General features: G+C 44.3%; 1 protein-coding gene across 2 annotated transcripts in view; it reads left to right on the plus strand.

The window, feature by feature from the left end:
* The first annotated feature begins 279 nt into the window (after positions 1-279).
* galnt9 (polypeptide N-acetylgalactosaminyltransferase 9) overlaps positions 280-27895 on the plus strand; it is a 70310-nt gene continuing 42694 nt past the window's right edge. Inside the window, exons 1-6 of one of the 2 annotated variants that reach the window (XM_063017640.1) lie at positions 280-454; positions 607-697; positions 778-1084; positions 11450-11630; positions 23397-23563; positions 27351-27525. In XM_063017640.1, the coding sequence (XP_062873710.1) occupies positions 859-1084; positions 11450-11630; positions 23397-23563; positions 27351-27525 (749 nt within the window). In that variant the 5' untranslated portion in view covers positions 280-454; positions 607-697; positions 778-858. The remainder of the gene's footprint in view (positions 455-606; positions 698-777; positions 1085-11449; positions 11631-23396; positions 23564-27350; positions 27526-27895) is intronic. The other variant, XM_063017641.1, reaches the window with a different exon arrangement.

Raw genomic sequence — 27895 nt, forward strand, 5'->3', positions numbered from 1 at the left:
CTAGTTGATAACCTGCAACGTAGCTGTGTTTGTTGGGAAGTTGTTTAAGCTCTTATCGGTCAAATTTCATCTTCAATTTAGCTTCTCTGGTTAACCATAACTCACCATAATCTCTGATTTATATGAAACATTCATGGCCGGTGTGTGAGTACTTATGAATATTGTGTGACGTCACGGCGCTGGCTACAGGGGAAGGGCGGGAACTGAGGAGCGCGCGCGGGCAGGTCGCGCGAGTGGAACGCTGCCTCATATAAAATGCGCGAGCGCTGGACAGCGCCTCAGAGTAACGGTCCTCATCTCCTCAGGTTCGGTACAGATTTACACCGGCCCGGTTCTCTGTGTGAAAACTGCGAGCTGTTTGGGATTTTCCTCCCGATATTAAGTCGATATGAAGGTAAAATCTGTATGAGTGTGAAGTGATCGGACGTTAGGCGAGATAAAAGAGGATGTAACGGTAGGAGATCTAGCAGCTTCTGAAGCCAGCGGTGCCTCACCGTCCTGACACTGAGGAAACAAACACCGCAGCGATCTCCGTTTAACCGACGGGATTGTAAAATGAACAATTAACCCTGAATTATGGATTGTTTTCTGCTTTAATACAACCAGGTTTGCTAGCGCGAAGCTCCAATGTTGACGTTAGGGGAGACAGAAAGATGCAGCGGTGAGCTACAATGGAGGCTGAGGCGAAAATCCTGAGGTAAAAAAGAATCAAACATTGAACCGAAATCTTTGTCCCACACACATCAGTATTTTCCTCACGACGGACTCATGTTACAGATGGAAATGACCTCTCCTGCACACCTCTACATCCAGTAACCTTATCATCACAAGCAGCATCAGCCGCATCTCAGCCTCCCAATGGCTGCAGCACGGAGAATCAAGACTCTGCTGACGGTGAACATCCTGGTGTTTGTGGGGATTGTGCTGTTCTCGGTGTACTGCAGGATACAGGACCGGTCCGGGGAGATCATCCAGCTCAGACCCGCAGCACGGACCCGAACCGGGAAAGTTACCGACCCGGACCGACAGTCCATCCTGCAGAGGCTAGAGAGACTGGAGGACGTGGTGTACAATCAGCTAAACGGTAGGTGTGCTCAGCTCATCAGGTACTGCTTTATGCACACACACACACACACACACTTGCAAAAGACGTGTATCATTTGTACCAAAACATGAGTTCCTTCATCTGTTTAAAATACAAACATCAAATTAGACGATGAATTAAGTTATGCAGAAAGTCTGCAAGGTCCTAAAATTTGCATACAGCAACTGGGATCATTAATATGACCTGTAGGAAGTCCTTAAACTTTGTAATTTAGCCTCTTCATTCCTCATTAGTCATTATAATTCATTACAGGTTGTGACTTCTCTGTGCCCATAAATCCTAAAAAGGCTTAATCCCTCCAGGTACCAACATCTATACTAACAGTTATAAAAAAAAAAGTGCGTGGAATAGTGGTTTCTTTGTCAAGGTCGGGACGAAATCCCAAACTGTTGTCGCTATTCATTCATTTATTCACTGTCTGTTTAACCACTGCTTTATCCTGGTCATGGTCGAGGTGGGTCCGATTCATGGGGCGAGAGGCAGGAAACCAGCACACAGAGTTTGCACAAACTGGAGAAGCAAAAGAGAGAACATACTAACTACTACAACATTTTCAGAGAGTTGATGCTGATTGTATGATTTTTAATCAAGAACATGAATAAATAAGTGGTCCTAGACTTTTGACCCCCAGTGTACAGTATATATATATATACTATATGATCAAAAGTAAGTGAACGCCCCTAATTAATACGTTTGGGTATCTCTGTGACACTCGTCGCTAAGTACATAAATAAATGCTCCTTCCATGATGTTCTCCTGTTCACCTGTGAGGTCTGTAAGCACATGGTTTGAGCAATTTGGTATGAAGACCTGCACAGAGCTGAGCTCCAACCTCAACCCCCACTGAACACCTTTGAGATGAGTTGAAATGTTGATTGTCAGCCAGGCCTTCTCATCCAACATCAGTGCCTGACCTTGTGCTCTCTCAAATGGGCAAATTCTCATGAACACACTTCGAAATCTTGTGGTGAGCTTTTCCAGAAGAGTGCAGGCTGTTATAGCCGCAAAGTGGGGGAAACTGTATTTATGCTGGTGAATTTGGTATGGGGTGTCTAACAAGCTCATGGTCAGGTGTCCACATACTTTTAGCATATAGTGAACATGAATGTATCCTTATATTATAAGACCAGCAGTGCTTTACCTATATCGGATTTGAAATGCAGGAACCATGATGATGTTCAGATGGCGCAGAGGTCTTGTACGTTAGCCTACCACCGCTTACGTCGGGGTTAGATTCTCAGCTGGGCTGGGCTGGGCGATGGGGTTGGTCGATGCCCTGTAATGGATTGGCACCCTGCTCAGGTTATCCCTGCCTTGCGCCCAGTGTTTTCCCAGGCTATCACAACCCTGAAGAATAGTAGAGAATGTTCCCTATTTATACTGTATCATCCACCAGCTGAATAATAATACGTTTTATTTCCATTAGCTTCAGCTGACTGGGTTGACTGGTAGGCAATCGCCTTCTCCAATAAATTTAGTGTGTATTGATTTTTTCTCTGTTTGCCAGTTTATCACATCGCCGTATCAAGTACCCAACGAACCAGCTGTTCAGTCTGTATTATTCATTCATTCATTGTTTTACCACCGCTTTGTCCTGGTCAGGGTCACAGTGGGTCTGCTTTTCCAGAAATCACTGGGCGCAATGCAGTAATACATCCTGCCTTGGCCTTGGCCACCACTCCCCTCCCTCAGACACAGCTAATCATGTCTGTATGTACTGTAGATACCACCATTGGGAATCCCAGTAGTAGTGGGCTAGAGTGATTTACCGCTGCACCTCCCAAGTGCCTTGACCTGGATATATTTACCACATATGTACACGTATGATCAAAAGAAAAAATACATGTATCATCCTGCCCTATTAAATGAGCATAGTGCATAGTGCCTCAAAATCACAACATCAACAGGGCAGCTTATGTTGTTCCAGGTTGTGTATTTATCTTTATCGGTGCCCCCACAGATGTGCATGCAGTGTACACATGCCATTGGACCCTGGTGTTTAAAACGGACAATGCTAACAGATTGGACCGTCTGTTTACTTTCCTTACCCAGAAAACACACAGTTAATTATCTAGATAAACAATCTAAAAGGTTGACAAGGACCGCTCAGTAACGCAGGGTAGGAACACAATACACAATGAGCTAGGGCAGTGTTGCCATGGTAATAAAACACTGTAAGAAAGGAAAGGAAGTGGCTGGGTAAAGCTCGGTCACTACCCAGTAAATTATTGAAATAACAAATTTTTCTACAAACGCTCATTACTGAATGGGTAAATGTTCCTCTTTCTAAAGGTCATTAAGTCAAAAAATTTAATAAAATGCATTTTGATACATACAGGTCACCCCCTGCTACCCGAAATTAGAGTATTACTATAAAACCTTTCGTTAAGTTGAAATGGTGTAAAGCGTAGAAGCGTATAATACCTTTACTAAATATGGGAAAATGGAAACAAACCAAATGTCTTATAAAATCTAAAATAAGGCTAGCAAAGGAACAACGAAAGCAACCTCAACATGATAAACACACGGCAATAGAAAGTAGAAATAATGTACAGTACATACAGGTAACATACACATGGAGAACAGCAGGGGGCACTATTTACAGAACCCTTATGACCAGCAGATGAATGGCATGGCAGTTTCTCTTAACTGGCAGTGTGTATTTAAATCATGGCTCATTGGTTGGCACCTGTCCTTCTTTTCTGACACCGTGATGCCGGGCTCGATCCGGTCTGGTTTTGCCCTGGCGCAGATGCCGGCACTCTTTATGTTTTCCTGGAAACCCAGCCGGTGTCACTGCACGTTTCGGCTGTCTCGGTGGTATGATGACCTTTAGTTTAGATCCACGCTGGGTCAGTGGAGTGGCGGTCTGGTCGTTATACTGCTGTCCCTGGCTTGTTCAGGTTTTCCTCTCTTTCCTCTTTGTCTGAGAACTTGGTTGTCGCAGGCTGGCGGGTCGAGCCTTATTGTGACATCCAGCTGTCTGTGGGCTGCCGATATTTTGTACCTTTCTTATGATAATGCTATTTTTCCTTTTTGTTACTAATGTCGGTCTTTCAATTAAACTGGAGTGAGTGAAGAGTCCAACTTTGTAGCAAAAGTCGAAGAATTCGAACGGCCTTCACAAAGCTCTGACCTCAGCCCTATTGAGCACCTTGCTGTGCACATGAAAAGATGCATTTAGCTTTTATTTATACAGTACATTTGAAAATGAAGTTGAGGTCTGCACAGCGATCTGCTATGGTCCTTGATTTTCCATTTTAACATATTTATTCACTAGACTTACATGAATTGACCTTATTTATTTAAACGTATTTTCATGCCAATGACAATACAGAACATTTCAGAACTTTAAAATTGTTTTCATTTAGCACAATATCTGGCAACCCGGATCATGCAAACACTAACAAAAGAGAAACAAGAAATACTTTGTTAATATTGTTCATTTTCTCATCCCTTACCTGCTTTAATTGGTTTATTAGTCTTATTTATTAGTGTTTTTGGCAAATTGGCACATAAATACGTAGACAAATAATGTGACAAACACACACAGAAGCAGAGCAGTGTAATGATTAATTATGTCCTTGTTCAGAATGGTCACAACAGAGGGCACAGATGATATTTTGAACCTTTTCTTTAAGGATAGTAGGACCTTAAGTCTCCTGCCTGATGGCAGCTGCTGGAATGATGAATGAACATGGTGGGGAGGGTCCTTGTTGGCCTGAATTGCCTGTTTGGTTATAGATTGAACGTATAAACCCTGCCTTTGTTTAAAACTACGTTATCTATCAACAGTTATATTGTATTTTTGCAAAGTTAAGATAACATACTTTCCCAATACAGTGATAGGGGAGGAGTGCACCTCACTGTCACATCAGCTAGCGAAACATCCCTACAGAACACACTATGCTCTCTGTATTTCTCCACCTCTCGTATCGGTGCCTTTACCAGGCGTGTCTGTATCGAGCCCGACCCGTCCAGTGTCACCACCGAGACTTGAACATGGGTCTCTGTAGTGGTGGGCTAGTGCAAACAACTACTGCTTCTCTCCTCCAAATGTTACACATTAAAGTCAGGAGAGATTTTTATCAAAGCACTTTAACATTTTAAAACTCCAGAACAGCAAATCAAATACCAAAGGTTAGGAGCAATATGAGCGCAGATAATGACATCAGATCGCACAGATTCATATCACAGATAAATATAAAGGGAATAAAGACGTTTAGTACAAAAATTTACGATCACATTCCTCCAGACTTATGATTAAATATTAACCATGATGAGATTATTCATTCTTAACGTCACTATATTAAATCAATTTATCTAGGGGCTGGCTTGCACAAATTCTATTTTCCGATTCATCTCTCTTGGTTTTTATTCATGAAACATATTATTGTGAGCACATTCTGTTAAATTTCCTCTTTACTGCAGTCATTTGGAACGCTTCCATCTGAGCTTATTGTTATTCTGCAGTGGTATCGGGTGTGTGTGTATGAATGCGGTCACTCTGTCATTCTGAATTATTCTTTTGAATTTGAAGGAGAGCCAAGAAGACATGGCTTCAACGCTCTGCTCCTTTAATCGCTCCACATTCGCCGTCGGTTCATTAAAGGGGGTCAGATATACGGACCGTACGAGGACAGTACTTAATGTCCTCGTGATGTTGGGCTGTTTTAAAGTGACCGCCATTTAATTTGTGTTTTTAATGGTGTTTTTTAATGTAACAGTGCTCTGTGCTAATTGAGAATCTGGACATTTGCGGTATATGTACTTCTTGTTTACTGACTACGCTAATAGAATCCACTATTAGCATTTTATAAAAACATGCCCCTGAGCTAGTCTGAAGTAAGAATGACTTGACAGACGTGTAGGTGATTACATTATGCTCACGCAGCCACTTAGTTTATTATCCAATTCCTTTAAAAGCCAAGTTAGGATTGTGTTTGTTGGCTTTTTCTTTATGCCTTTGTTTGTCTTGACATTGGTCTTACCAGCATGTGCGGCTGTTTTAGTCGCAGTCTGAAGCCTTCCGGTAGAATGTTTTTCTTATATAAGTGCAGGAGGTACAGCATTGTTGTTGGGATTATTTAAACACTTCACTGTCAGCGCTGAGACGAGAACAGTGGCCCAACCTAAAATATAAAGCCAGCAGCATCCTGTGAAGTGTCCACGGATAGAAGACAAGAGTGACCCACCTAGAACCAGCGCTAACAGGGTGTGTGTTCCTAATAAAGAGGATTTCAAAATCCCAACAACACTGCTGCACCTGCTGCACTCAAACATACACAGAACAGCACACAGGACCATGTCATTAGCATGTTAGTGTCAGTGCAATGCTAAAATTCATCTAGTACCCATATAATCTGTGGTCAGTGGGGGTCCAATATGGGTGACAAAATGTACAGAGCAACAGATGTACTACAGTCAGTGATTGTATACCCACACAGTGCCTCTAAATAATACGTTTAGCTAATAAAGTGTCCAAAGAGTGTATGTTAAAGGTAGGTGTTTCTAATAAAGTGCTCAGTGAGTGTGTATTGTGATGCAGTACTGTAACACGTTTGTTTGGGTTTATCAATAAACAAACAAACAAACAAAACAAAGCACGAGCTTTTTAGCTAGATGCTTGCTTTATATCTCCCTCGCGTGCTCACATTCACACGCACAAGGAAGCACACAAAAAAGGAACAAGGCACAGGGTAAATAGACAGGGTAATTAGGTTCTACATGTGCTACCACTAATTAACCCCCAGCTTCACCCCGCCCCCCCCATCCCCAATCTTCTCCCACACACTGCAGACCTGAGCTCAACCACACCTCGCCTGTCTCAGGCACTTTCAGTAAAGGTGCTATTTTGGAGCTGTGGTGAACCTTGATGCTAAAATCTGCTCATGAATGACATCTCTCTCTCTCCCACCATGCTTCATCATGTCTCACAGGGATATCATACGAAGCAGAGCTGCACTTCCTACAGTTTATAGCACGGATCTATTGATCTAGCTGGACTGCAGTAGAAATCATGCGGTCACATTTTTCCTTTCTAGACCATTTGTAATCAGACAGTAAATATCAGAGAGTAAGTTCGTACTGAAATGTTTGGATGCTTGTCAAACCTGGGAATAGTCCTGTGTTCTAAACTCTGGCCTGCTCGAACCCAGGGTGTGGGGATGCAGCAACATGATTCGCTAAATGTCTCTTTTGGTTTTAATGTTCACACTTGTGAGGAGCAGATTGCTGTGGTTAGTTGTAATGTGGCTTAGCTGCTGAAGTGGTCTGGCAGGAAGCCACGTGTCCTTTTGCTTTGCCATTTTTGGTTGGCGGAGGGGTGTCAAGGAGGAACAGATGATTGGTGTGTCAGTTTCAATCACTCGTTGTTGCCTTGTAAGCTCTAATTCACTCCAGGTGGAGGTTTTTCTATGTATTGCTGGTTTCTCTTACTCGGACTTACCAGCAACCTTGTTGGCTTTTCTTTCTGAAACCATTCTGTCATATTGTGAAGACCAGTTCTCAGCTCTGCTCTTCCCTGCTCTGTTCACTTTTGCTGCTGTGACTGCGGATGCTTTTGTGTACTTCGTTTGTTACTTTGGTTCACTTGTTTTGCTTTTATTTACGATGGTCCGGCGTTGTTCTACCGTGGTTAAATATCCTGCACTTGGATTCTTCTTTCATTCCTGCTGGGCTTCACTCGCCAAGCATCACCATTTTTACATGAGTGGAAAAACATGATGAATTATTGATACATACCAACTAGGAAGGAATTAATTATAGATCAATAAAATACTGAATTTGAAAGCACAGCCTTGACTGAAAGGTATGAACAGTTGAGATGAGACGGCCACTGAATAAATAATATTAGGTGTATTGAAGTGGTTTCCTTATTTCTCAGATTTTTGCTGAAATCCCCTCTACATCCCAAACACATCAGGTACGCCGTTACAGAACTGCTCAATCCAGCCGGGATTTAGATGGATGTGTTTGTACATAATCCTGTTATGATGCCACCTTCCCCCAGATACACCCACAATCAGTCTTGGATATAAACTAAGTCATTAAATTAAGTGTAAAATTTTCTAAACATGTTATGTTTAGTATGTACCAATTTTTTTAAGTCTGGAACAATTGTGTCTCACAGTCTTGAGCAGTAAATCAGGATTTTGTAAAACATTCGAACATCTCGTTTAAAAGTCTGTCCAGATTTATTATGATCCTCCGGAAATCTGTAGTAAATTTAGATCATCCAGCCACACCCTGTACAGGAATCCTGCTCTTGCAGCATCTTCGTGATATATGTTGTGTGTATTAAATGTAGCTTTAAATCTTTATGAGGATGTTCTATAGTGTGCAGAACTATAAACGCATCACAGATGCTGCTGCGTAATTCAGGCCAGTTCTGACACTGACGTGCTCGCAGTATCTGGCTGATTCTGCAGGGAGAAGAGGTGAAATCTGGAGCAACCAGCAGATGCTTAGATGCAGAGTATAGAAGGTGTGTGTGCTCTGTAAAAGGTGCTGAAACAGCACACACACCTGAGGCTCATGATTACTCCACTTTAAATAGCTCCCTCTTTCATGGACTCACGCAGCGCATTGCTTTTATCTTGTGTCCTTGCTTGACTGTTCCTTGTTCTGTGATTTCTGTGATTTTCTCAGGATTAAAACATGAAATAAAAGATGTTTCTTTATCTAGAAAACAAACTGCCTTCATATAAACCTGGCCACTATGTTTCAGTCATAAAATCAAATACACACACACACAACAAATCAACTAAAAGATGAATCAGCAGCTTGCTGGTCCTTAACCATTAGAAATGGCTCTCGCTGGAATTCTCGCTGCAAAATCTCTCCTGCAGCAAGTTTATTAGTTTACACTAAAACAAACCGAGTTTCAGCTGAAACAGCTCTGTCAGCACAGTTACAGAACAGTTACAGTGCAGTTACAGCACAGCTACAGCATAGTTACAGAACAGCTACAGCACAGCTACAGCACAGCTACAGAACAGTTACAGTGCAGTTACAGCACAGCTACAGAACAGCTACAGCACAGTTACAGAACAGCTACAGCACAGCTACAGCACAGTTACAGAACAGCTACAGCACAGCTACAGAACAGTTACAGTGCAGTTACAGCACAGCTACAGAACAGCTACAGCACAATTACAGAACAGCTACAGCACAGCTACAGCACAGCTACAGCACAGTTACAGAACAGCTACAGCACAGCTACAGAACAGTTACAGTGCAGTTACAGCACAGCTACAGAACAGCTACAGCACAGCTACAGCACAGCTACAGCACAGCTACAGAACAGTTACAGTGCAGTTACAGCACAGCTACAGAACAGCTACAGCACAGTTACAGAACAGCACAGCTACAGCACAGCTACAGCACAGTTACAGAACAGCTACAGCACAGCTACAGAACAGTTACAGCACAGCTACAGAACAGCTACAGCACAGCTACAGAACAGTTACAGTGCAGTTACAGCACAGCTACAGAACAGCTACAGCACAATTACAGAACAGCTACAGCACAGCTACAGAACAGTTACAGCATAAATACAGCACTGCTACTGCACAGCTAGAGAACAGCTATAGAAGAGCTACAGCACAGTTACAGAACAGCTACAGAACATTCACAGCAGTTAGAGAACAGCTACTACAGAATAGTTCCAGCACAGTTACAAAACAGTCACAGCAGTTACAGCACAGATACAGAGCAGCTACAAAACAGTTACAGAACAGCACAGCTAAAGAACAGTTACAGCACAGTTACAGAGCAGCTACAGAACAGTTACAGCACAGTTACAGCACAGCTACAGAACAACTACAGCACAGCTACAGAACAGTAACAGCACAGTTACAGAACAGATACAACACAGCACAGCTAAAGAACAGTTACAGCACAGCTACAGAACAGTTACAGCACAATTACCTCCACCCCCATTATCTCCACTCCCAGTACCCCCACTCCCCCAGATTCCTAATGCAAAGCCGAAATATCAGTAAATGTGTTCTGATAATGTGTTCTAGGGTTGAAATCAACTCCAGAGTGTGAAATTAACACCCAACAGTTTGGGGATTTCACCTGATAAACACCATGATTAACTGCTGAGGTGTTGTTGAGCAGTGAAATCACCTGTCACCAATCTCTCCGTCTCCAGCACCGCAACGGTCGCCATGATCTAGTGTTTTCATTTATTTCCTGATAGGAGAGAAGGAAAGCTGAAAGGTCTCATTTCACACTGAGGGTTTCACTGTGTGTTTATACGTGTATTAAGGATTCAGACGGATCTATGCTTCACAGTCACCACGCTGCAGTAACTCTTCGTCTCTCGTGTAATTAGCATTTGATTAAAGTGAAATGAGCTTCAGCCAGCAGCCAAAACAACAGAACTGAGGGGAATGTACAAGTTCCACCAGCACCAGCCTGATTCATGACTCTATTCTTTATGTCAAGAAAATACAAAAAAAACCTGCAGGATCCATGTAATAAACCGTTTAAACCTGTTTCAGTTTTTTGCACAAAAGGTGTTAATTAAATTGTTCAGTATTGTTACAGATATTCTCAGAATAAAGCATGAGGTCTAACAGGTCATACAGAGCCAGTGCTGGAAATGAGATTCAAACATATAAGAGAAAACACATCACATAACCGTACGTGCATGTTATATAATTAACCTGAACCGTGAACCTGCACCTGTGGTTATATGGTAATTCAATTCAGGGGATAATTCAGGGACCTGAATGGTTTGTTTACACCTGGTTTTGGGACGCAGAAGAAAACTGGTCATGTCTGTTTTTCCAAAATTGTAATATGTAGATAATAACTGCATTCTCAATGTGCATTTTTATAAAGACTTCCTCATGTATTAAGAGGGTGTTTATTCTCTCTTTAATTTAAGAATCGTGCCCTTCTGCATTGCCATTTCGGCACAGATTATTGACGTGTCAGTTCATTGATAATCATCTGTTGTCGCTTGTTAGTGTTCATTTGCTCCAGGTGGAAGTTTTTTTTATACATATATCATGGGTTTCTTCTTTTCCAACTTGCCAGCTCCTCTGTTGGCAAACCTGCTTTCCTCTAAAACCGTGATACCTGGCTGCTCCACCCGTTTCTGCTAGTGTGATTCCAGCACACTCATTTCTTTCTGGGAACTCACCCATGGTTGAGGTGATTTAGTTCTCTCCTAATGGTAAAAATAGTGATTATATTAATTCAACAATTCAAATACAATACACACAATAAAATGTGCAGACAGACATGGGGTGCGAGACTTTCTGAATCCGGTCTATGTTCATCGTCATTACTGTTCTTGGATCAGATGGTGTGATTTTGTCTGTGCAGGCGTGTCTAAAGCCATCGGCCTGCTGGAGGGTCCCGGCGGTCTCGGTCAGGGGGGAGCAGCGGCCACTCTCGGAGGCGAGAGTCCTGAAGGTGGGGGGAAATATGAAGAGTACGGGTACAACGCTCAGCTCAGCGAGCGCATCTCCCTGGACAGGAACATCCCGGACTACAGGCCCAAAAAGTGAGTGTTTCATCACGTCGTTTATTCTGGGTTTAATTTCAGTCTCTCACATCAAATCACATCAAACATCAACAGTTCTGTTTATTTGTGTTTGTGATTCTGCAAAACGGAGCCCAAATGAGTCCTGTCAGTGATCATTTAGACACTGATTGCTTCTTCACACCCCACTGACTACACCACTATCCAGCCATTAAATGTTTTATTAGCATAAACACACACAGTGAAGCTGGAAATAATGGCCGAAACTGCACTGCACTAGTGTGTGTCCTCCAGTTTACTCACACACACACACACACACACTGTAGGAAATATGTGAGTACAATGTGAAAAATAAAATGGACTTGCTCGAATGTGGATAGTTTAGAGCAGGGGTGTCCAAACTTTTCTTGTTGGGGGTCAAATGGAGTAAAAAATACAACCACGGGGCCACAGAGTCTTTAGTAATGAAAATAATACAAATATAACCGAGCTCCTGATTACTAACAATTCCACCTTCTGTTTATCTGAGTGATTAATGATCTATCGTCCACAGTGTCGTGATTTCACTCACCAGTTTATAATCCTAACCTGAAGATTATTATACTTCTTCACATTAAACATACCCACTTCCCTCTGAACTCGGCGCTCCTGAGATCTTCTGCGTTCTGCGTCTAGTTTTCGTTTCCCTGGAGCCAAAAACTGGGGAACGTTAATGTAGGTGTGACGTTAATGTTTTGAGTCTGGGGGGAAAGAAGACGGGGAGAGTTTTAGGTCTGGTTTATGTGAGAGCGCCACCTAGAGTTCAAACAGTTCAAGCAGCTTTTTTTAACCCTGATTAATAGCGACACGAGTTTAATTTGATTTCTTAATTACCTCACAAGTCGTTTCAGTAATGGTAACATGCAGTTGTAGCCTAGTAATTAAGCTACTGGACCTGTAATCCAAAGGGCGCTGGTTCAAGCCCCACTGTTGTGCCCTTAACCCTCAATTGCTTAGACAATATACACCGATCAGCCATAACATTAAAACCACCTCCTTGTTTCTACACTCACTGTCCATTTTATCAGCTCCACTTACCATATAGAAGCACTTTGTAATTCTACAATTACTGACTGTAGTCCATCTGTTTCTCTACATGCTTTGTTACCACCTTTCATGCTGTTCTTCAATGGTCAGGACCACCACAGAGCAGGTATTATTTAGGTGCTGGATGATTCTCAGCACTGCAGTGACACTGACATGGTGCTGGTGTGTTAGTGTGTGTTGTGCTGGTATGAGTGGATCAGACGCAGCAGTGCTGCTGGAGTTTTTAAACACCGTGTCCACTCACTGTCCACTCTATTAGACACTCCTACCTAGCCGGTCCACCTTGTAGATGTAAAGTCAGAGACGATCGCTCATCTATTGCTGCTGTTTGAGTCGCTCATCTTCTAGACCTTCATCAGTGGTCACAGGACGCTGCCCACGGGGCGCTGTTGGCTGGATGTTTTTGATTGGTGGACGATTCTCAGTCCAGCAGTGACAGTGAGGTGTTTAAAAACTCCAGCAGCGCTGCTGTGTCTGATCCACTCATACCAGCACAACACACACTAACATGAATAACAGCATGAAAGGGGGTAACAAAGCATGCAGAGAAACAGATGGACTACAGTCAGTAATTGTAGAACTACAAAGTGCTTCTATATGGTAAGTGGAGCTGATAACATGGACAGTGAGTGTAGAAACAAGGAGGTGGTTTTAATCTTATGGCTGATCAGTGTACTGTCACAGTACTGTAAGTCGCTTTAGATAAAAGCGTCTGCTAAAAAATGTAAATGTAAATGGGCTGCAAATGATCCTCTGGCTGTAGTTTGGACATCCCTGGTATAGAGCTTTAGGTAAAGCTTAGAACACCTGATATCTCTCAGCTAGCAGGTATTTACTCTTTCCTTTGTACTCAGAACGTAATAGTAACGTGCCTGAACAATCTAAATATACGTGAGGCAGCTCTCATACAGAGCGCTGCAGGATTATTCTGCGTGATAGTGAGGCACCCCGGACGAGGGGAGCACACATCTGACAGCTCGGATCAGGAAGGGTGTGGAAGATGGACAGTAATGATCATTTGTTGTTGGCTTTTATTTAGCAGATATAGCATGAACTCAGTCATGACGGGACGCTACCGGGTTTGGCGAGATGTGGTCCGACAGGCCGGGGGTTTTCGGAAGCGTTTAAAGCTGACCTTTCATTTCACGACTGTTTCTTAGCTTTTGAACTGACATCCAGGGTTTGACGCTGTGTTTGATGTGGAATAAATCTGCTGCCATGTGAAACAAGCTCGACTGGTGGGAGTTGTTCTCCTGAGATTCAGCCGGCGCGTAACAGGCTTAGAGCTTGTGTTATAATCAATCAATCAATGAGAAGCATGAATAAGGAGACTGAGACTCACATCGGATACGCCACATTAATGCCACATAGAAATTAAACGTCAATACACAGCAACACCGAGGCTATACAAGTACACAGGAAAATCCAATCCTTTTATATAGTCTTAACACTAATGTTTACATTTACGTTTACATTTTCGGCATTTAGCAGACGCTCTTATCCAGAGCGACTTACAGAAGTGTTTCCATGGTGAACATTACCTTACTTTAGTTTAAGTAGACAACCGTACAAGAACACAAATCTGCTGGAACCCTGTTAGATAGAAAGTTGACGGGCAGTGTTTGCTCAGCCTTTAAAAACACTGTCAGACTGGAGGGTTGCTGGTTCAAGCCTCACAACTCCCCAGTGGCCACTGGAACCTGTTAGCAAGGAATATAGCCAAAACACCTGAACTCAATAGTTAGAAGGGCACTCAAGTACCCCAGGTACCCAGGTATGCAAGTACTCAGGCACCCAAGTTCTCAAGTACTTAAATACTTAAGTACTCAAGTATCTAATTGCCCAGGTATGTGAGTACCCAAGTATTCAAGTACCCAGGTACCCAAGTATCCAAGTACTCAGGCACCCAAGTACTCAAGTACCTAAATACTTGGGTACTCGAATATCTAATTGCCCAGGTATGCAAGACCCAAGTATCCAAGTGCTCAGGCACCCAAGTACTCAAGTATCCAAGTACTCAAGTATCCAAGTACTCAGGCACCCAAGTACTCAAATATCCAAGTACTCAAGTATCCAAGTACTCAGGCACCCAAGTACTCAAATATCCAAGTACTCAAGTATCCAAGTGCTCAGGCACCCAAGTACTCAAATATCCAAGTACTCAAGTATCCAAGTACTCAGGCACCCAAGTACTCAAATATCCAAGTACTCAAGTATCCAAGTACTCAGGCACCCAAGTACTCAAATATCCAAGTACTCAAGTATCCAAGTACTCAGGCACCCAAGTACTCAAATATCCAAGTACTCAAGTATCCAAGTACTCAGGCACCCAAGTATCCAAGTATCCAAGTACCCAAGTATCCAAGTACTCAAGTATCCAAGTACTCAGGCACCCAAGTATCCAAGTACTCAGGCACCCAAGTATCCAAGTACCCAAGTATCCAAGTACCCAAGTATCCAAGTACTCAGGCACCCAAGTATCCAAGTACTCAAGTATCCAAGTACTCAAGTATCCAAGTACTTAGGCACCCAAGTATCCAAGTACTCAAGTATCCAAGTACTCAGGCACCCAAGTATCCAAGTGCTCAGGCACCCAAGTACTCAAGTATCCAAGTACCCAAGTATCCAAGTACCCAAGTATCCAAGTACCCAAGTATCCAAGTGCTCAGGCACCCAAGTACTCAAGTATCCAAGTACCCAAGTATCCAAGTACCCAAGTATCCAAGTACTCAGGCACCCAAGTATCCAAGTACCCAAGTATCCAAGTACTCAGGCACCCAAGTATCCAAGTACCCAAGTATCCAAGTACCCAAGTATCCAAGTGCTCAGGCACCCAAGTACTCAAGTATCCAAGTACCCAAGTATCCAAGTACCCAAGTATCCAAGTACCCAAGTATCCAAGTACTCAGGCACCCAAGTACTCAAGTATCCAAGTACCCAAGTATCCAAGTACTCAAGTATCCAAGTACTCAGGCACCCAAGTATCCTAGTACTCAAGTATCCAAGTACTCCAGTATTCAAGTACTCAGGCACCCAAGTACCTTTTAATCCTTTTATTCAGTTTTAATACTAATAGAAAGTTGACGGGCAGTGTTTGCTCAGCCTTTAAAAACACTGTCAGACTGGAGGGTTGCTGGTTCAAGCTCTTCACAACTCCTCAGTGGCCACTGGAACCTGTTAGCAAGGAGCATGGCTAAAAAACACCGGAACTCAATAGTCAGAAGGGGTGTCCACATACTTCTGGCCACATATTCTCCTGTTTTCCTAACCTATTGTATTTCATTTTTCTCCTGCCGCTGCAGCCCCCCACCCCTGATCAGGGAGGGTCACAGACTGTCCCCCGCCCCTTCTCACAAGCACAGCCACCGAGAGAGAGGATGAATAACACTCCTAATGTGTTTCATGTGTTATGACAAAACAGTTTTCCTTTAACATCAATGAATTGCCTCTGTCAACTGGTGTCGACTGAAGAGCTTTTTAAATGGAAGCTTAATTGCAGTGTTTGCACATCAGTTTGACCTTGAGAGCTGAGACACTGAAGAGGCCGGGACAGTGACACACACCGCCTGTCATTCATTACTTTCCTTGAACCTTTTGCCTTTGTGCTTAATTTCTAGGCATTTTTGGAAGTGGTAACCTGGCAGTTAAGGTCCTGGACTAGTAATCGGAAGGTCACTGGATCATGACCGTCAATTGTTTGGACTGTCACAATTGTAAAACACTTAAAGTGTCTGCTTAGTGCCGGGATTGTACATTTCTTGGACAGCTCATCTTTTTCTTGTGCTTAGTGCATAATTTTTTTCATTGTATTTAATAAATCCCCATTTTGTCATTGCCCGGTGTTTTCACTGGCACTTATGTCTGCATTAATCTTTTCTGGGAACTCAGCTAGTAGGGTAACACTTTTTTGGCTCCGTCTCTCATGCTGTCATAATAAAATTGGCACTCCTATATGCAGACCCAGTTCCTGGGGTGGCTGTTACACTGCATCTCTCTCTTAACGGATTTCCCCCTCTTCATTCATTTCTTTTTCAAAGAATTGGATTGTCGCACACTGGTGGATTAAGTAGCTGGCATTAACGTGCCAACTCTCTCTGCTTTGAGCTGTAGATCACGGTTGTGCTTTTGTTCTCTTTCACTTCATTACTTTTAGCTGTTTTTTTGTATTTTGTTATTAGTGTTCCGTTTTGAGTAAACAATCAGAGTATTTTTCTGCTTTAGTTAATTATTCTGCATTTGGGTTCATTTCTCCCAACTTGGCGATGCTTGGCTCCCTCTGGTTCCTCCGTGGCGAGGCACGTTCCGCCCAGCGACACGTCTTTTATCTTTTTAATTTTCTTATCAACATTGTTCTGCCTGTTTCCATTCTTTTCTTCTCCAGCGAGGTAGTAGCCAATCAGAGCTTCCCTTTTAAAGACAAAGGAAATGAAAAAGCAGGAGGAAAAAGCCTTGACGAAATAAGGTGTAGCTTCTCCCCCGTGGCTTCAGTATGATTGAACTAAACCAACAAAAAGACCAAAAATATAAACTATCACTGTTTCCACCCAGAGGAAATCATCATGCACTCTGTGTGTGTGTGTGTGTGTGTGTGTGTGTGTGTGTGTGTGTTCATGCGTTCATGCCTGCTTGCATTTGCTGGCAGAAAGACTTCCTGTTTTCATCTTTAATAAACAAGATTGTTTACGCCTCTGCACACAAACATATGCTACCAAATGCACGTACACAAGGACACAAGTACCCAAGAACTCAGGCACCCAACTACCCAGGTACCCAAGTATCCAAGTACTTAAGTATCCAAGTACTGAACTATCCAAGTACCCAACTATCCAAGTACTCAAGTATCCAAGTACTCAAGTATCCAAGTACTGAACTATCCAAGTACTCAAGTATCCAAGTACTGAACTATCCAAGTACTCAAGTATCCAAGTACTCAAGTATCCAAGTACTCAGGCACCCAAGTACTCAAGTATCCAAGTACTCAAGTATCCAAGTACTCAAGTATCCAAGTACTCAACTATCCAAGTACTCAAGTATCCAAGTACTCAAGTATCCAAGTACTCAAGTATCCAAGTACTGAACTATCCAAGTACTCAGGCACCCAAATACCTATGCATCAAAGTACCTGAATACCCAGGTACTTGTATCTAATTGCCCAGGTATGCGGAAACCCAGGTATCCAAGTGCACAGGTACCCAAGTACCAAGTTGAAGTAATCCCATTTGTAGGTGATATGTGGGTGCAATCATTCTCATCACCACCATCATGTTCTGCCTCTTTTCTTCTGCTTGAACCTGTGTGTTCATCCAGCACACTGATGGATCCGATGGCCCTCGGTTCTGCCTCTTAGTGTGTTTTGTTCCTGCTGGCATTCTGCACCCTGCTATGGGGTGTGGAAAGTATCTGGGGGTTACTTTGGAGTGTCTGTACTTTGGATTGGAGACTGATCTAGTGCTGAGAGCTTCTTCCTCTGCTGCCATGATTAGGACGTTTTATGGAGCAGCGTATCCTGCCACAGCACCTGCTCTGAAAAATTCATCTTTCTTCCATTAGAGCAGATCGGACACATTCAACACCCCCCATCTACCATCTTACAGATGGTACATATATATATATATATAGCATTGCTATTCACAGCTTGTAGTGTGTGTACACTTGTGTGTGCCACCTAATCCCCCGCCCCCTTTTTTTTTTACAGATGGTACATATATAAAGAGCTATTCACAGCTTGTAGTGTGTGTGTGTGTGTGTGTGTGTGTGTGTGTGTGTGTGTGTGTGATCTATCTGCGATGCACTCACACACTTATGTTTACTTGCATATTGTTATGCAAAAGTGTCTCTCTCACACACACTTACATGCTCACACCACTGGCACAGTATTAAAATGTGCCATACATTCTCAGATGAATCACACGTGCACACACACACACACACACTACAAGCACAGTATTAAGAAGTGCCATACATTCTCAGATGAATCACACACACACACTCACACACACACACACACACTGGCCCAGTATCATGCCCGAGCGCCACACACGCTGGCAGCAGATGGATCTCAGCACGGATTCTCTGATGTCGAGGTTTCCTGGCGTAATTTCTATTTCACACCACTGGTACCCTGAAGCTCTGCGTGTGCGTGTCGCTTGTGTCAGCTAATCTCTTCCTGGCCTGGAGGACCCCATAAAGTTCTATGCGAAAGTTCACACACCCCTGGTTACATTTACATTTTCGGCATTTATCCTAAGCCACTTACAGTCTAAGCAATTGAGGGTTAAGGGTCTTGCTCAAGGGCCCCAACAGTGGCAACAAGGAACCTTCTGCTCACTAGTCCAGTACCTTAACCTCTAGGCTACAACTGTGAAAATAAGTGAATGTATACAGAGCAGGAAACTTCAGCACACTTAGTGCACAATTACTGTTTATGTAATGACACTGTGAGGTCGAGACCCTGGTCTTATCTCTGCCCTGGACTGAGCTGTTGTGCAAGGTCTGTTGATGAAGCAAATGGTGTCCAGGCAATGGAGTGGCAGTTCACCTTTTTACCCTAGGGGTTTTGCTGAGTTTTTTGCCTTTGGTTGTCAGTGTTTGGTGGATCGAGTAGCTGGCAATGGTGGCACCAAGTTCTTATTGTGTCTTATCTTCTCTCCACTAATGGCTGCGGATTTTGATTCATTTACATTTTCGGCATTTAGCAGACGCTTTTGTCCAAAGCACCTTACAGTTGAGACAGTACACAATCTAAGCAATTGAGGGTTAAGGACCTTGCTCAAGGGCCCAACAGTGGCAACCTGGCGGTGTTGAGGCTTGAACCCGCAACCTTCTGATTACCAGTCCAGTACCTTAACCACTAGGCTACCGCTGCCCCTGATTCGGTTCTCTTTTGCTTTCGAGTTCATTAGCCACAGTGCTGTTTTACTCTGCACCCCCCCTCCCCCCATGCCAAGGCACCACCCACTACTTCACAAATTGTTGATCATGTCTGATTTATTCCCCACTGCTTTAAGGCATTTGGAATTTATGAAAAGAATTTATTATTTCTTCATCATAAATTCATCTGTAGTGATCACTTTATTATCCTGCTCATGGTTGCAGTGGGTCTAGAGCCAGCTAAAAAGATTGGACACATTGCATGAACACTCACTGGACAAAGAAGCAATACACACACACACACACACACACACACACATTCACTCATCTAAATGCAATCTACAGCAAGGAATTTACCCTCTGCTAGGTTTACTTTTGGTTTTCTTCCTGTATTTTTAAGGGAGTTTTTCCTTGCCACTGTTGCCCTCGGCTTGCTCAACAGGGTTTTTTTGGTCTGTCGGTCCTGGATTCTGTAAAGTTGCTTTGAGACAACGTTAGTTGTAAAAGGCACTATATAAATACATTTGACTTGACTTGAGGCAGATACAGAAGGAACGTACCAAGCTCCACACAGACAGTGGAAGCCAGGAACATGTGAACCCACCAGAGGTTGAGAGCTTGAACATGTATGAAGGTCCACTCTGAGCTCTTTGTTCCTTTGGTCAGTGTTGCAGCAGTGTCCTCCAAACCTTCTGCGACCTTCCCTTTTCCAGCATGACCAATCGTGTCTTTTGAACACCTGACCAGGTCAGCAGCACCACTGAGACGTGAACTCGGGTTCTTGACCTATCCGCACCGGTGGGTCACTGTGTTAGACCGCTGCGCCGCTCGAGTGCCCAGGGCTGGTCTGTTTTTGGCGTTGTGTGTAGGCATCATTGTTTTTAGCTGAACGTAGGCAGCTACAGGAGACTAGTGCGTTAACGAGAGCGCAGCGTTAATGCGCCAACGCTGTGGGATCTTCAGACCTCAGGATAAACAGCCCTGGAGTGTGTTGGTGTTTCCAGTTTAGATCTCTAGATACCTGAAGTGCTGCTCTCACATGGACTCTGATTTTATTCCTCCTCCCCCTCTCTGCTTCCCTTTTCCAGTCCCTGCTATTTCTGCAGCTTCTCAGATTCCTTCATTTTGATGCTCTTGCTACATGAGACGTGTATCGATCTGCACTGATGTTTTTTTCCTGTAATATTACTGTAATGCTTCTCTGTACAGAGAGACAAAAGGATTTTTTACTGTTTATACTGCAGGTTTGTTTGGGCCCTGCTTTTAAAAGTGCTGAAGTTCAGAAAGTGTTTATTACAACCTATGAGTAGATACGTGTCCATCAATTCAAAACAGCCAGTAAGAGAGCGAGAGAATGTGGGAATATGCTTTTAAAAGAAATAAATGTATAATAAACATAATCAGAATCTTTATGTTTTTATTCGCCAAGTACCTGGTGTACAAGTAATTTCTCTTGTTTCAGGATGTCAACATTTAGATGTAGTAAAATAATATAATATACAATACAATAAAGGTATATTATACACCGATCAGCCATAACATTAAAACCACCTCCTTGTTCATTTTATCAGCTCCACTTACCATATAGAAGCACTTTGTAGTTCTACAATCACTGACTGTAGTCCATCTGTTTCTCTGCATGCTTTGTTACCCCCTTTCACCCTGTTCTTCAATGGTCAAGACCCCCACAGAGCAGGTATTATTTAGGTGGTGGATCATTCATGTTAGTGTGTGTTGTGCTGGTACGAGTGGATCAGACACAGCAGCGCTGCTGGAGTTTTTAAACACCTCACCGTCACTGCTGGACTGAGAATCGTCCACCAACCAGAAAAATAAGAAGATGTCTAGAAGATGAGCGACTCAAACAGCAGCAATAGATGAGCGATCGTCTCTGACTTTACATCTACAAGGTGGACCGACTAGGTAGGAGTGTCTAATAGAGTGGACAGTGAGTGGACGCGGTGTTTAAAAACTCCAGCAGCGCTGCTGTGTCCGATCCACTCATACCAGCACAACACACACTAACACACCAGCACCATGTCAGTGTCACTGCAGTGCTGAGAATCATCCACCACCTAAATAATACCTGCTCTGTGGGGGTCCTGTGGGGGTCCTGACCATTGAAGAACAGGGTGAATGGACTACAGTCAGTAATTGTAGAACTACAAAGTGCTTCTATATGGTAAGTGGAGCTGATAAAATGAACAAGGAGGTGGTTTTAATGTTATGGCTGATCGGTGTACATATATAATCATAGATAAGTATCTAAACATAAATAGACACAAACTGTAAATAATAAAAATGCAATAGAATGTAAATATAAAAGTAAAGTAACAAAACTGTACTGAAGGGGCAGCACGCGAGCACGGTGAGTAGAGCCGAACCTCACAGCTAGACGGGCCTGGGTTCCATTCTTTCTGTGTGGTTTGCATGTTCTCTTTGTGCCGGCAAGGGTTTGCTCCCTCAAGTTCAAGACAAGTTAGCACTCCGGCTAATTGGAGCTACTGCCCTGTGATGGACTGGTGTCCTGTCTGGCATGCTTCCTCACTTTTGCACAGTGAATCAGACCCACCGTGACCCTGACCAGGACAAGGCGGTGGTAAAATAAACAGGCAATGAATGAATAATCAGTACAGAAGGATCTATAAGAAGTACTTTTGCTGATTCATGCGTTTCAATTCCTCTCTGTCGTCCTTGTACTTTTGCACTGCCGCTGATAAAAGGAGCATCAGTAAATTTCAGTGAATGTGCGGCTGAGATAAATAAAGCTCATTTATCAGCGGCGCTATCAGGACTATCAGCTCTTCTGCTGCTCTTTATTCAGTCCCTGCAGCTCCTTCAAGAGAGACTTCAGCTCTGCTTTAATTACAGAATCGGCTCGTTAAAAAGAAAACCGTCCAATCAGATGTCAGTACGTGATCAGGAACCACATCCAGGCAAAGCGACGTTTTATTTACTGACCCTCGGCAGTCAGGACAAATGAGAGCCTGATGTCTGCAGTATGTAGGCAGAGGCATGTGCACGAAAGTCTTTTCTTTCTTCATTTATCACTTATTTTCCCCTTCCGCCACAATCTAGATATATCCACTTCCCCAACTGTAACTTCCCTTAGCTTTGCTGACCCCCACCTTGACTGAGAGGAGTCCAGTTGTGTCCAGTTCCCCTGATTGCTCCTCTATACTGATTCGACCCCTCACCGCTGACTGAGGACGCCTCTCAACTGACACGCGCCCCCTCCGGCACGTACAGTCAGTACAGACTGCATTTTTCACCCGCACGAGTCGAGTTCATACACCGACGGGCACCGTGTACGGAGGGCCACACCCCCATCGGCGTTATCCCTCAGCCCTGTGCAGGCGCCATCAGCCAGCCAGCAGGGGCCGCAGTCGCACCAGTTATGAGAACCCATGATCCGACTTTCTTACCGTCTAACCCTGAACAACGGCCGATCGTCGTTCATGTAGCCGCCCAGCCCAGTCGGAAGGCAGAGCTGAGATTCGATACGATGTACTCGAAACCCCAACTCTGGTGCGCTAGCGTACTTGAGCGGCCCCTCATCACATGCCCCCTTTGACATGCCCGTAGTCCCCACACGTTTAAATCTGTTGTTGATGCATAAATAAGCCAGATGCTTTCACGTGTGTCAGGGGGTGTGTGCTAGTCTGCGGTACTCCTCAGCCAGGATGGATGCCATGCACGAAGCGGAGGTTGATCCTGCACCTGGGGTGAGATGGTGGGGGAACTAGAGGAGGTGTCGTGGTGATCCGACATGTCTAAATAATGATCAAACCTGTTGATTATGAATAAATGTGACGTGTCTCTGGTGTGCAGGTGCAGACTGATGAGCTACCCGGACGAGCTGCCGCAGATCTCGGTGGTGTTTATATTCGTAAACGAAGCCCTGTCGGTGATCCTGCGCTCCGTACACAGCGTGGTGAACCACACCCCCGCTCACCTGCTGAAGGAGATCATCCTGGTGGACGACAACAGCGACAGCGGTGAGATTTTAATCATCATTTTCATCTGTAAAGCTCGTTTTATTAATCAGCAGCAGAGCTCTGATAGCAGCACAGAGTGTAGATCTTTCGGTAGCTGTGTGAGACGAGCACCAACCATGAGAAACAAACAAAACAGCTCCCGGTTTTAACCTGATCTGTTTAAAACTCTTCTAACCTGCCAGACCTTAAGGTTTAGAATCTGTCACAAATGGACCTTCAGAAATTCCTCCCTCAGATGCTGTTTACCCAACCAATCAGCTCCCAAAGAGGGGGTGAAAAAGTGAATTGTTATCTAACCCAGTGGTCCCCAACCACAGAAAGAGTAAATAATTCGAGACGCTACAAGAGCAATTAAATTTCCAACACACTTCAGGTGTTATTGTCTCCAATCACCACTAGGTGTTAGCAGCGTCTCGTTGCACCAAAAAAGCTCAGGATTCACACTGATTTTCCATTCTATAGTTATTCTATATTAAATCCTCCCTCCCCCGCCGGTCTGTGAAATTATATCTTATATGGAACCGGTCCGTGCTGCAAAAAAGGTTGGGGACCGCTGATCTAACTCATCCAGGGATTCAGTCCACAGGTCTGTCTGAAACCCGAGCTCTCTGTCTACACGGACGCATTTCCCATCATCCTACACTCCCGAGAAGCGGGCGTGTCTAAATCCTTAGCTCTTTAAAAATGCTCCTACTGAGGCGCCTTAATCCCGAGCGATGATCTGACTGAATGACGAGGGAGCGTCCGACGCCACCTCAGCGCTGAAGATCGATCCCAGCATTCAGTGCGGCACTGAAAACGACAAACATGGTGGACGAATAAATGCGGAGCAACCAACAGAGTTCTTTTCACGTGTAAATAAATTCTGTATAAAGGTGTAATTATATATGAGTGTGGTTTATTTGTAAATTGGTGCGTCAGGGAGAGTTTAAGCGTTTCGGGACACGGAGGGAGACGTTAGCCGGCGTGCTAGCGTTGGTTTGCGCGGCCTGATGCTAACTGTGTTAGCTTAGTAAGCTAAAACTGCGGTGACGTAATTGTAGCGCGTCTAAATCTTCATCTCTGGCATTTAGCGGACGCTTTTATCCAAAGCGACTTACAGTACTGTGACAGTATATTGTCTAAGCAATCGAGGGTTAAGGGCCTCGCTCAAGGGCCCAACAGTGGCGACCTGCTAGTGGTGGGGCTTGAACCAGCGAGCTTTGGATTTCTAGTCCAGTACCTTAACCACTAGAGGCTACAGCTGCCCCATAAATGATCTGATTATGAGCTCCGGGTCTTGTTAGAATCCTCTCTACTGAGGCAGCTGATCAGGCTGGCAGCATGGCAGCTCAGTAGGTTTCAGACACCCCCCACATGGCAGCAGATGATTCTCCTCTGCTTGCTTGACATTTCCTTTTTGAATAATTCCGACCCTTTCATCACGTCTCGGGTTCAGTAGGTGGGTGAAGTCTGTGTGTGCTGTCGCTGCAGCGCTTGATCAGGGCCGAGTCTGAGCCGTGGTTATTCTCGGCCTGCTCTCTGGAACCCACTGTGTGTGTGTGTGTGTGTGTGTGTGTGTGTGTGTGTGTCGGCCGTGGGTCGATCACGGTGCCTGAATGCTTTCACCGTGTGTGTGCGCTCGTTCTCGGCAGTGTTGCAGGCTGCCGGCTTTGTTACCCTCGCTGAATGCGGCGGCTGTGAAGTCCTTGATTCTTTATTTAAGCGCTGTTCACACGTGACCCGCCCGACCCCTGGGGGCACGGTGAGCCATGATGCATGCATGATGGCTTCATATTGCTTCCTGCGGCACGGCAAGTAGGTAGATCGGGGGTATGGATCCACAATTGCATCAGATGTTATTCCAGAAGTGCCTGTTGTGTTCATGGTTATAAATCAGATTTCAGATCCAGATGTTCACAGATGAAATTATTCTACATTTAAACACCTTATCCATCAAAACAACAAACGCATTTCCTGCCTTCCTTTCTTCCTTTTTTTTTTTTAAAATTCTGATCATTTCCAGCTCCCGGTTGCAATTCCCTTGCCTCGTGTTCCACCCTCACGCAGCGCTCCCCTACCATGGACCGGTTTCATATAAGATATAATTTCACGGACCGGCAGGGGCGAGGGGGTTTAAAATAGAATAGAATAACTGTACTACTCACAAATGAGCTGTTTTTGCTGCAACGAGACGCTGCTCCCACCTAGTGGTGATTGGAGACAATAACACCCGTAAAAAAGTAGTGTTTTCATTGCTCTTATATTGATCTCTTATAGGGCAGTTGTAGCCTAGTGGTTAAGGTACTGGTCCAGTAATCAGAAGGTTGCCGGTTCAAGCCTCACCATTGCCAGGTTGCCACTGTTGGGCCCTTGAGCAAGGCCCTTAACCCTCCATTGCTTAGACTGTACACTGAGTAACTGTAAGTCGCTTTGGATAAAAGCGTCTCCTAAATGCCGAAAATGTAAATGTAATTTATTCTTTCTGTGCGACCCGGTAATAAATGACCCACCTAGCGGTACCGGTCCCTGGCCCGGTGGTTGGGGAGCACTGGAGTAGAGGGTTAAGGTAAGATTAGAACCCCTACCGACAGACATGCAGTCACTGGCCGCTTCTTTTCACCCGCCAGTGTTGGATTCCTACAGAGGGCTGTACTGCGTGTGGAGAGTGGACCGCAGAGAAGGTCGCATTCCTTCAGCAGAAACGAAACCCCATCAACATTCCTCCCTCAGGCACAGCCAGTTGTATTGGTTCGACTCCCAGCCAGATTGGTAGCACAGCTAGAATTAAAACTCCAGAGCTGTTGAGTGGGGCTGAGGTCAGGACTCTTTAAAACGAGCAGGACCTTCCCTAAACTGTTGCTGCAAACTTGTTGTTTCCTTTGTTTCCTGTTATTTGTAAAACGTGAATTCAGTCATTAGAATCGGCGTCTCAATACTTTTGTCCCTCTGTTGTACTCACCGCTGCACGGGTTAATTTACCTTCGACACAAAACACGTCTGTTTCCTAATAGATCCGTCTCATTCATCAAAACGGCACACAACACAAATATTCCCATCATCCTCAGTCTGCTCCTCACCCACCCACCCACCCATCTCCATCTGCGTCTGAGGGCTTTGAGCCGCTCTCGTCCCGGCGTGATGGATGGATGTTTGTTTTCTCCCTCGTTCCACATTGTTGAGGCTGTATAAATTATTTCTGCCTCATAATTCTTTATGTCTCTGGCTTAGAGGCAGAGGCGAGCTTACAAAAATCAGGCGCCACATGAGAACAATTTACAGCAAGTTTACCCACCCTCGCCTCTCCAAACACTCTCTGCCTTAAGACATGTCACACGCCCACGAGCTCACTCTGGCCTGAGAAGAGAACTCCAGATAAATGCCTTTTCTCTCTTTTTCTCCATCTTTCTTATAAAATACATCATTTACAGTTTTTGGTTGCTCTGTGCTGCCACCTAAGTATGGATGGACATGGGTGCTCAGGTGGCACAGCAGTAAAGTATAAAAATAAGAGGGTTGCATCAGGTAGGTCATCCAGTGTCTGGTATGTGGACCAGATCCACTGTGGTGACCCTGAACCAGGGGCAGCTGAAAGAAAAATGAAACGATAGACACGCTATGCTCCGTTTTCCACCACTAGCGGTGCCGGCACCTCAACTACACAGTAGGTGTCGCTGTTGCACAATGAGACAAAACCCCATTGAGCCTTCCCTATTGTAGACATGGCTCATTTTGTACTCATGTGTTCTGTATTTTTTGCACTTGTATTGTGTATAAACCATCACTGTTTCATTCTTCCCTCTCTCAGTGGAGCTGAAGTTTAACCTGGATCAGTACGTGAACAAACGTTATCCTGGATTAGTGAAGATCGTCAGGAATTCCAAGAGGGAGGGATTGATCCGGGCCCGGATTCACGGCTGGAACGCAGCTACCGCTCCTGTCGTCGGCTTCTTCGACGCTCACGTGGAGTTTAACACGGCCTGGTGAGGAACACCGGCCTCCGGGTATTATTTCTTACCCCAGGGTGTAGGGGTAACAAATCTCTTTATCTGGTCATTGGTGCAGAACAGCAGACACAAGCCTGAGACCCTAACACATGAAAATGTTCAAAATGATTCAATATTAGCTCAGATCTACTGGATTTAACAATAGTGACGATGTAAATAAGTAGAGCTGAGGAGGCACCGGGATTTTATCACGACATGACAGTGCAGAGTAAATTGGGGCCCTCAGTGTCCCCCCCCCACACACACAACACGGCCCCACGTGACGTTATCTGTGGGCGTGTCACAGTGTAGAGGCTGTGAAACCGCTTTTGCGCTGTTCTTTCATATTTTAAAAGTTCATCTGATT

The sequence above is a fragment of the Trichomycterus rosablanca genome, chromosome 21 (genome assembly GCF_030014385.1).
Source record: "Trichomycterus rosablanca isolate fTriRos1 chromosome 21, fTriRos1.hap1, whole genome shotgun sequence".
NCBI classification, from domain to species: domain Eukaryota; kingdom Metazoa; phylum Chordata; class Actinopteri; order Siluriformes; family Trichomycteridae; genus Trichomycterus; species Trichomycterus rosablanca.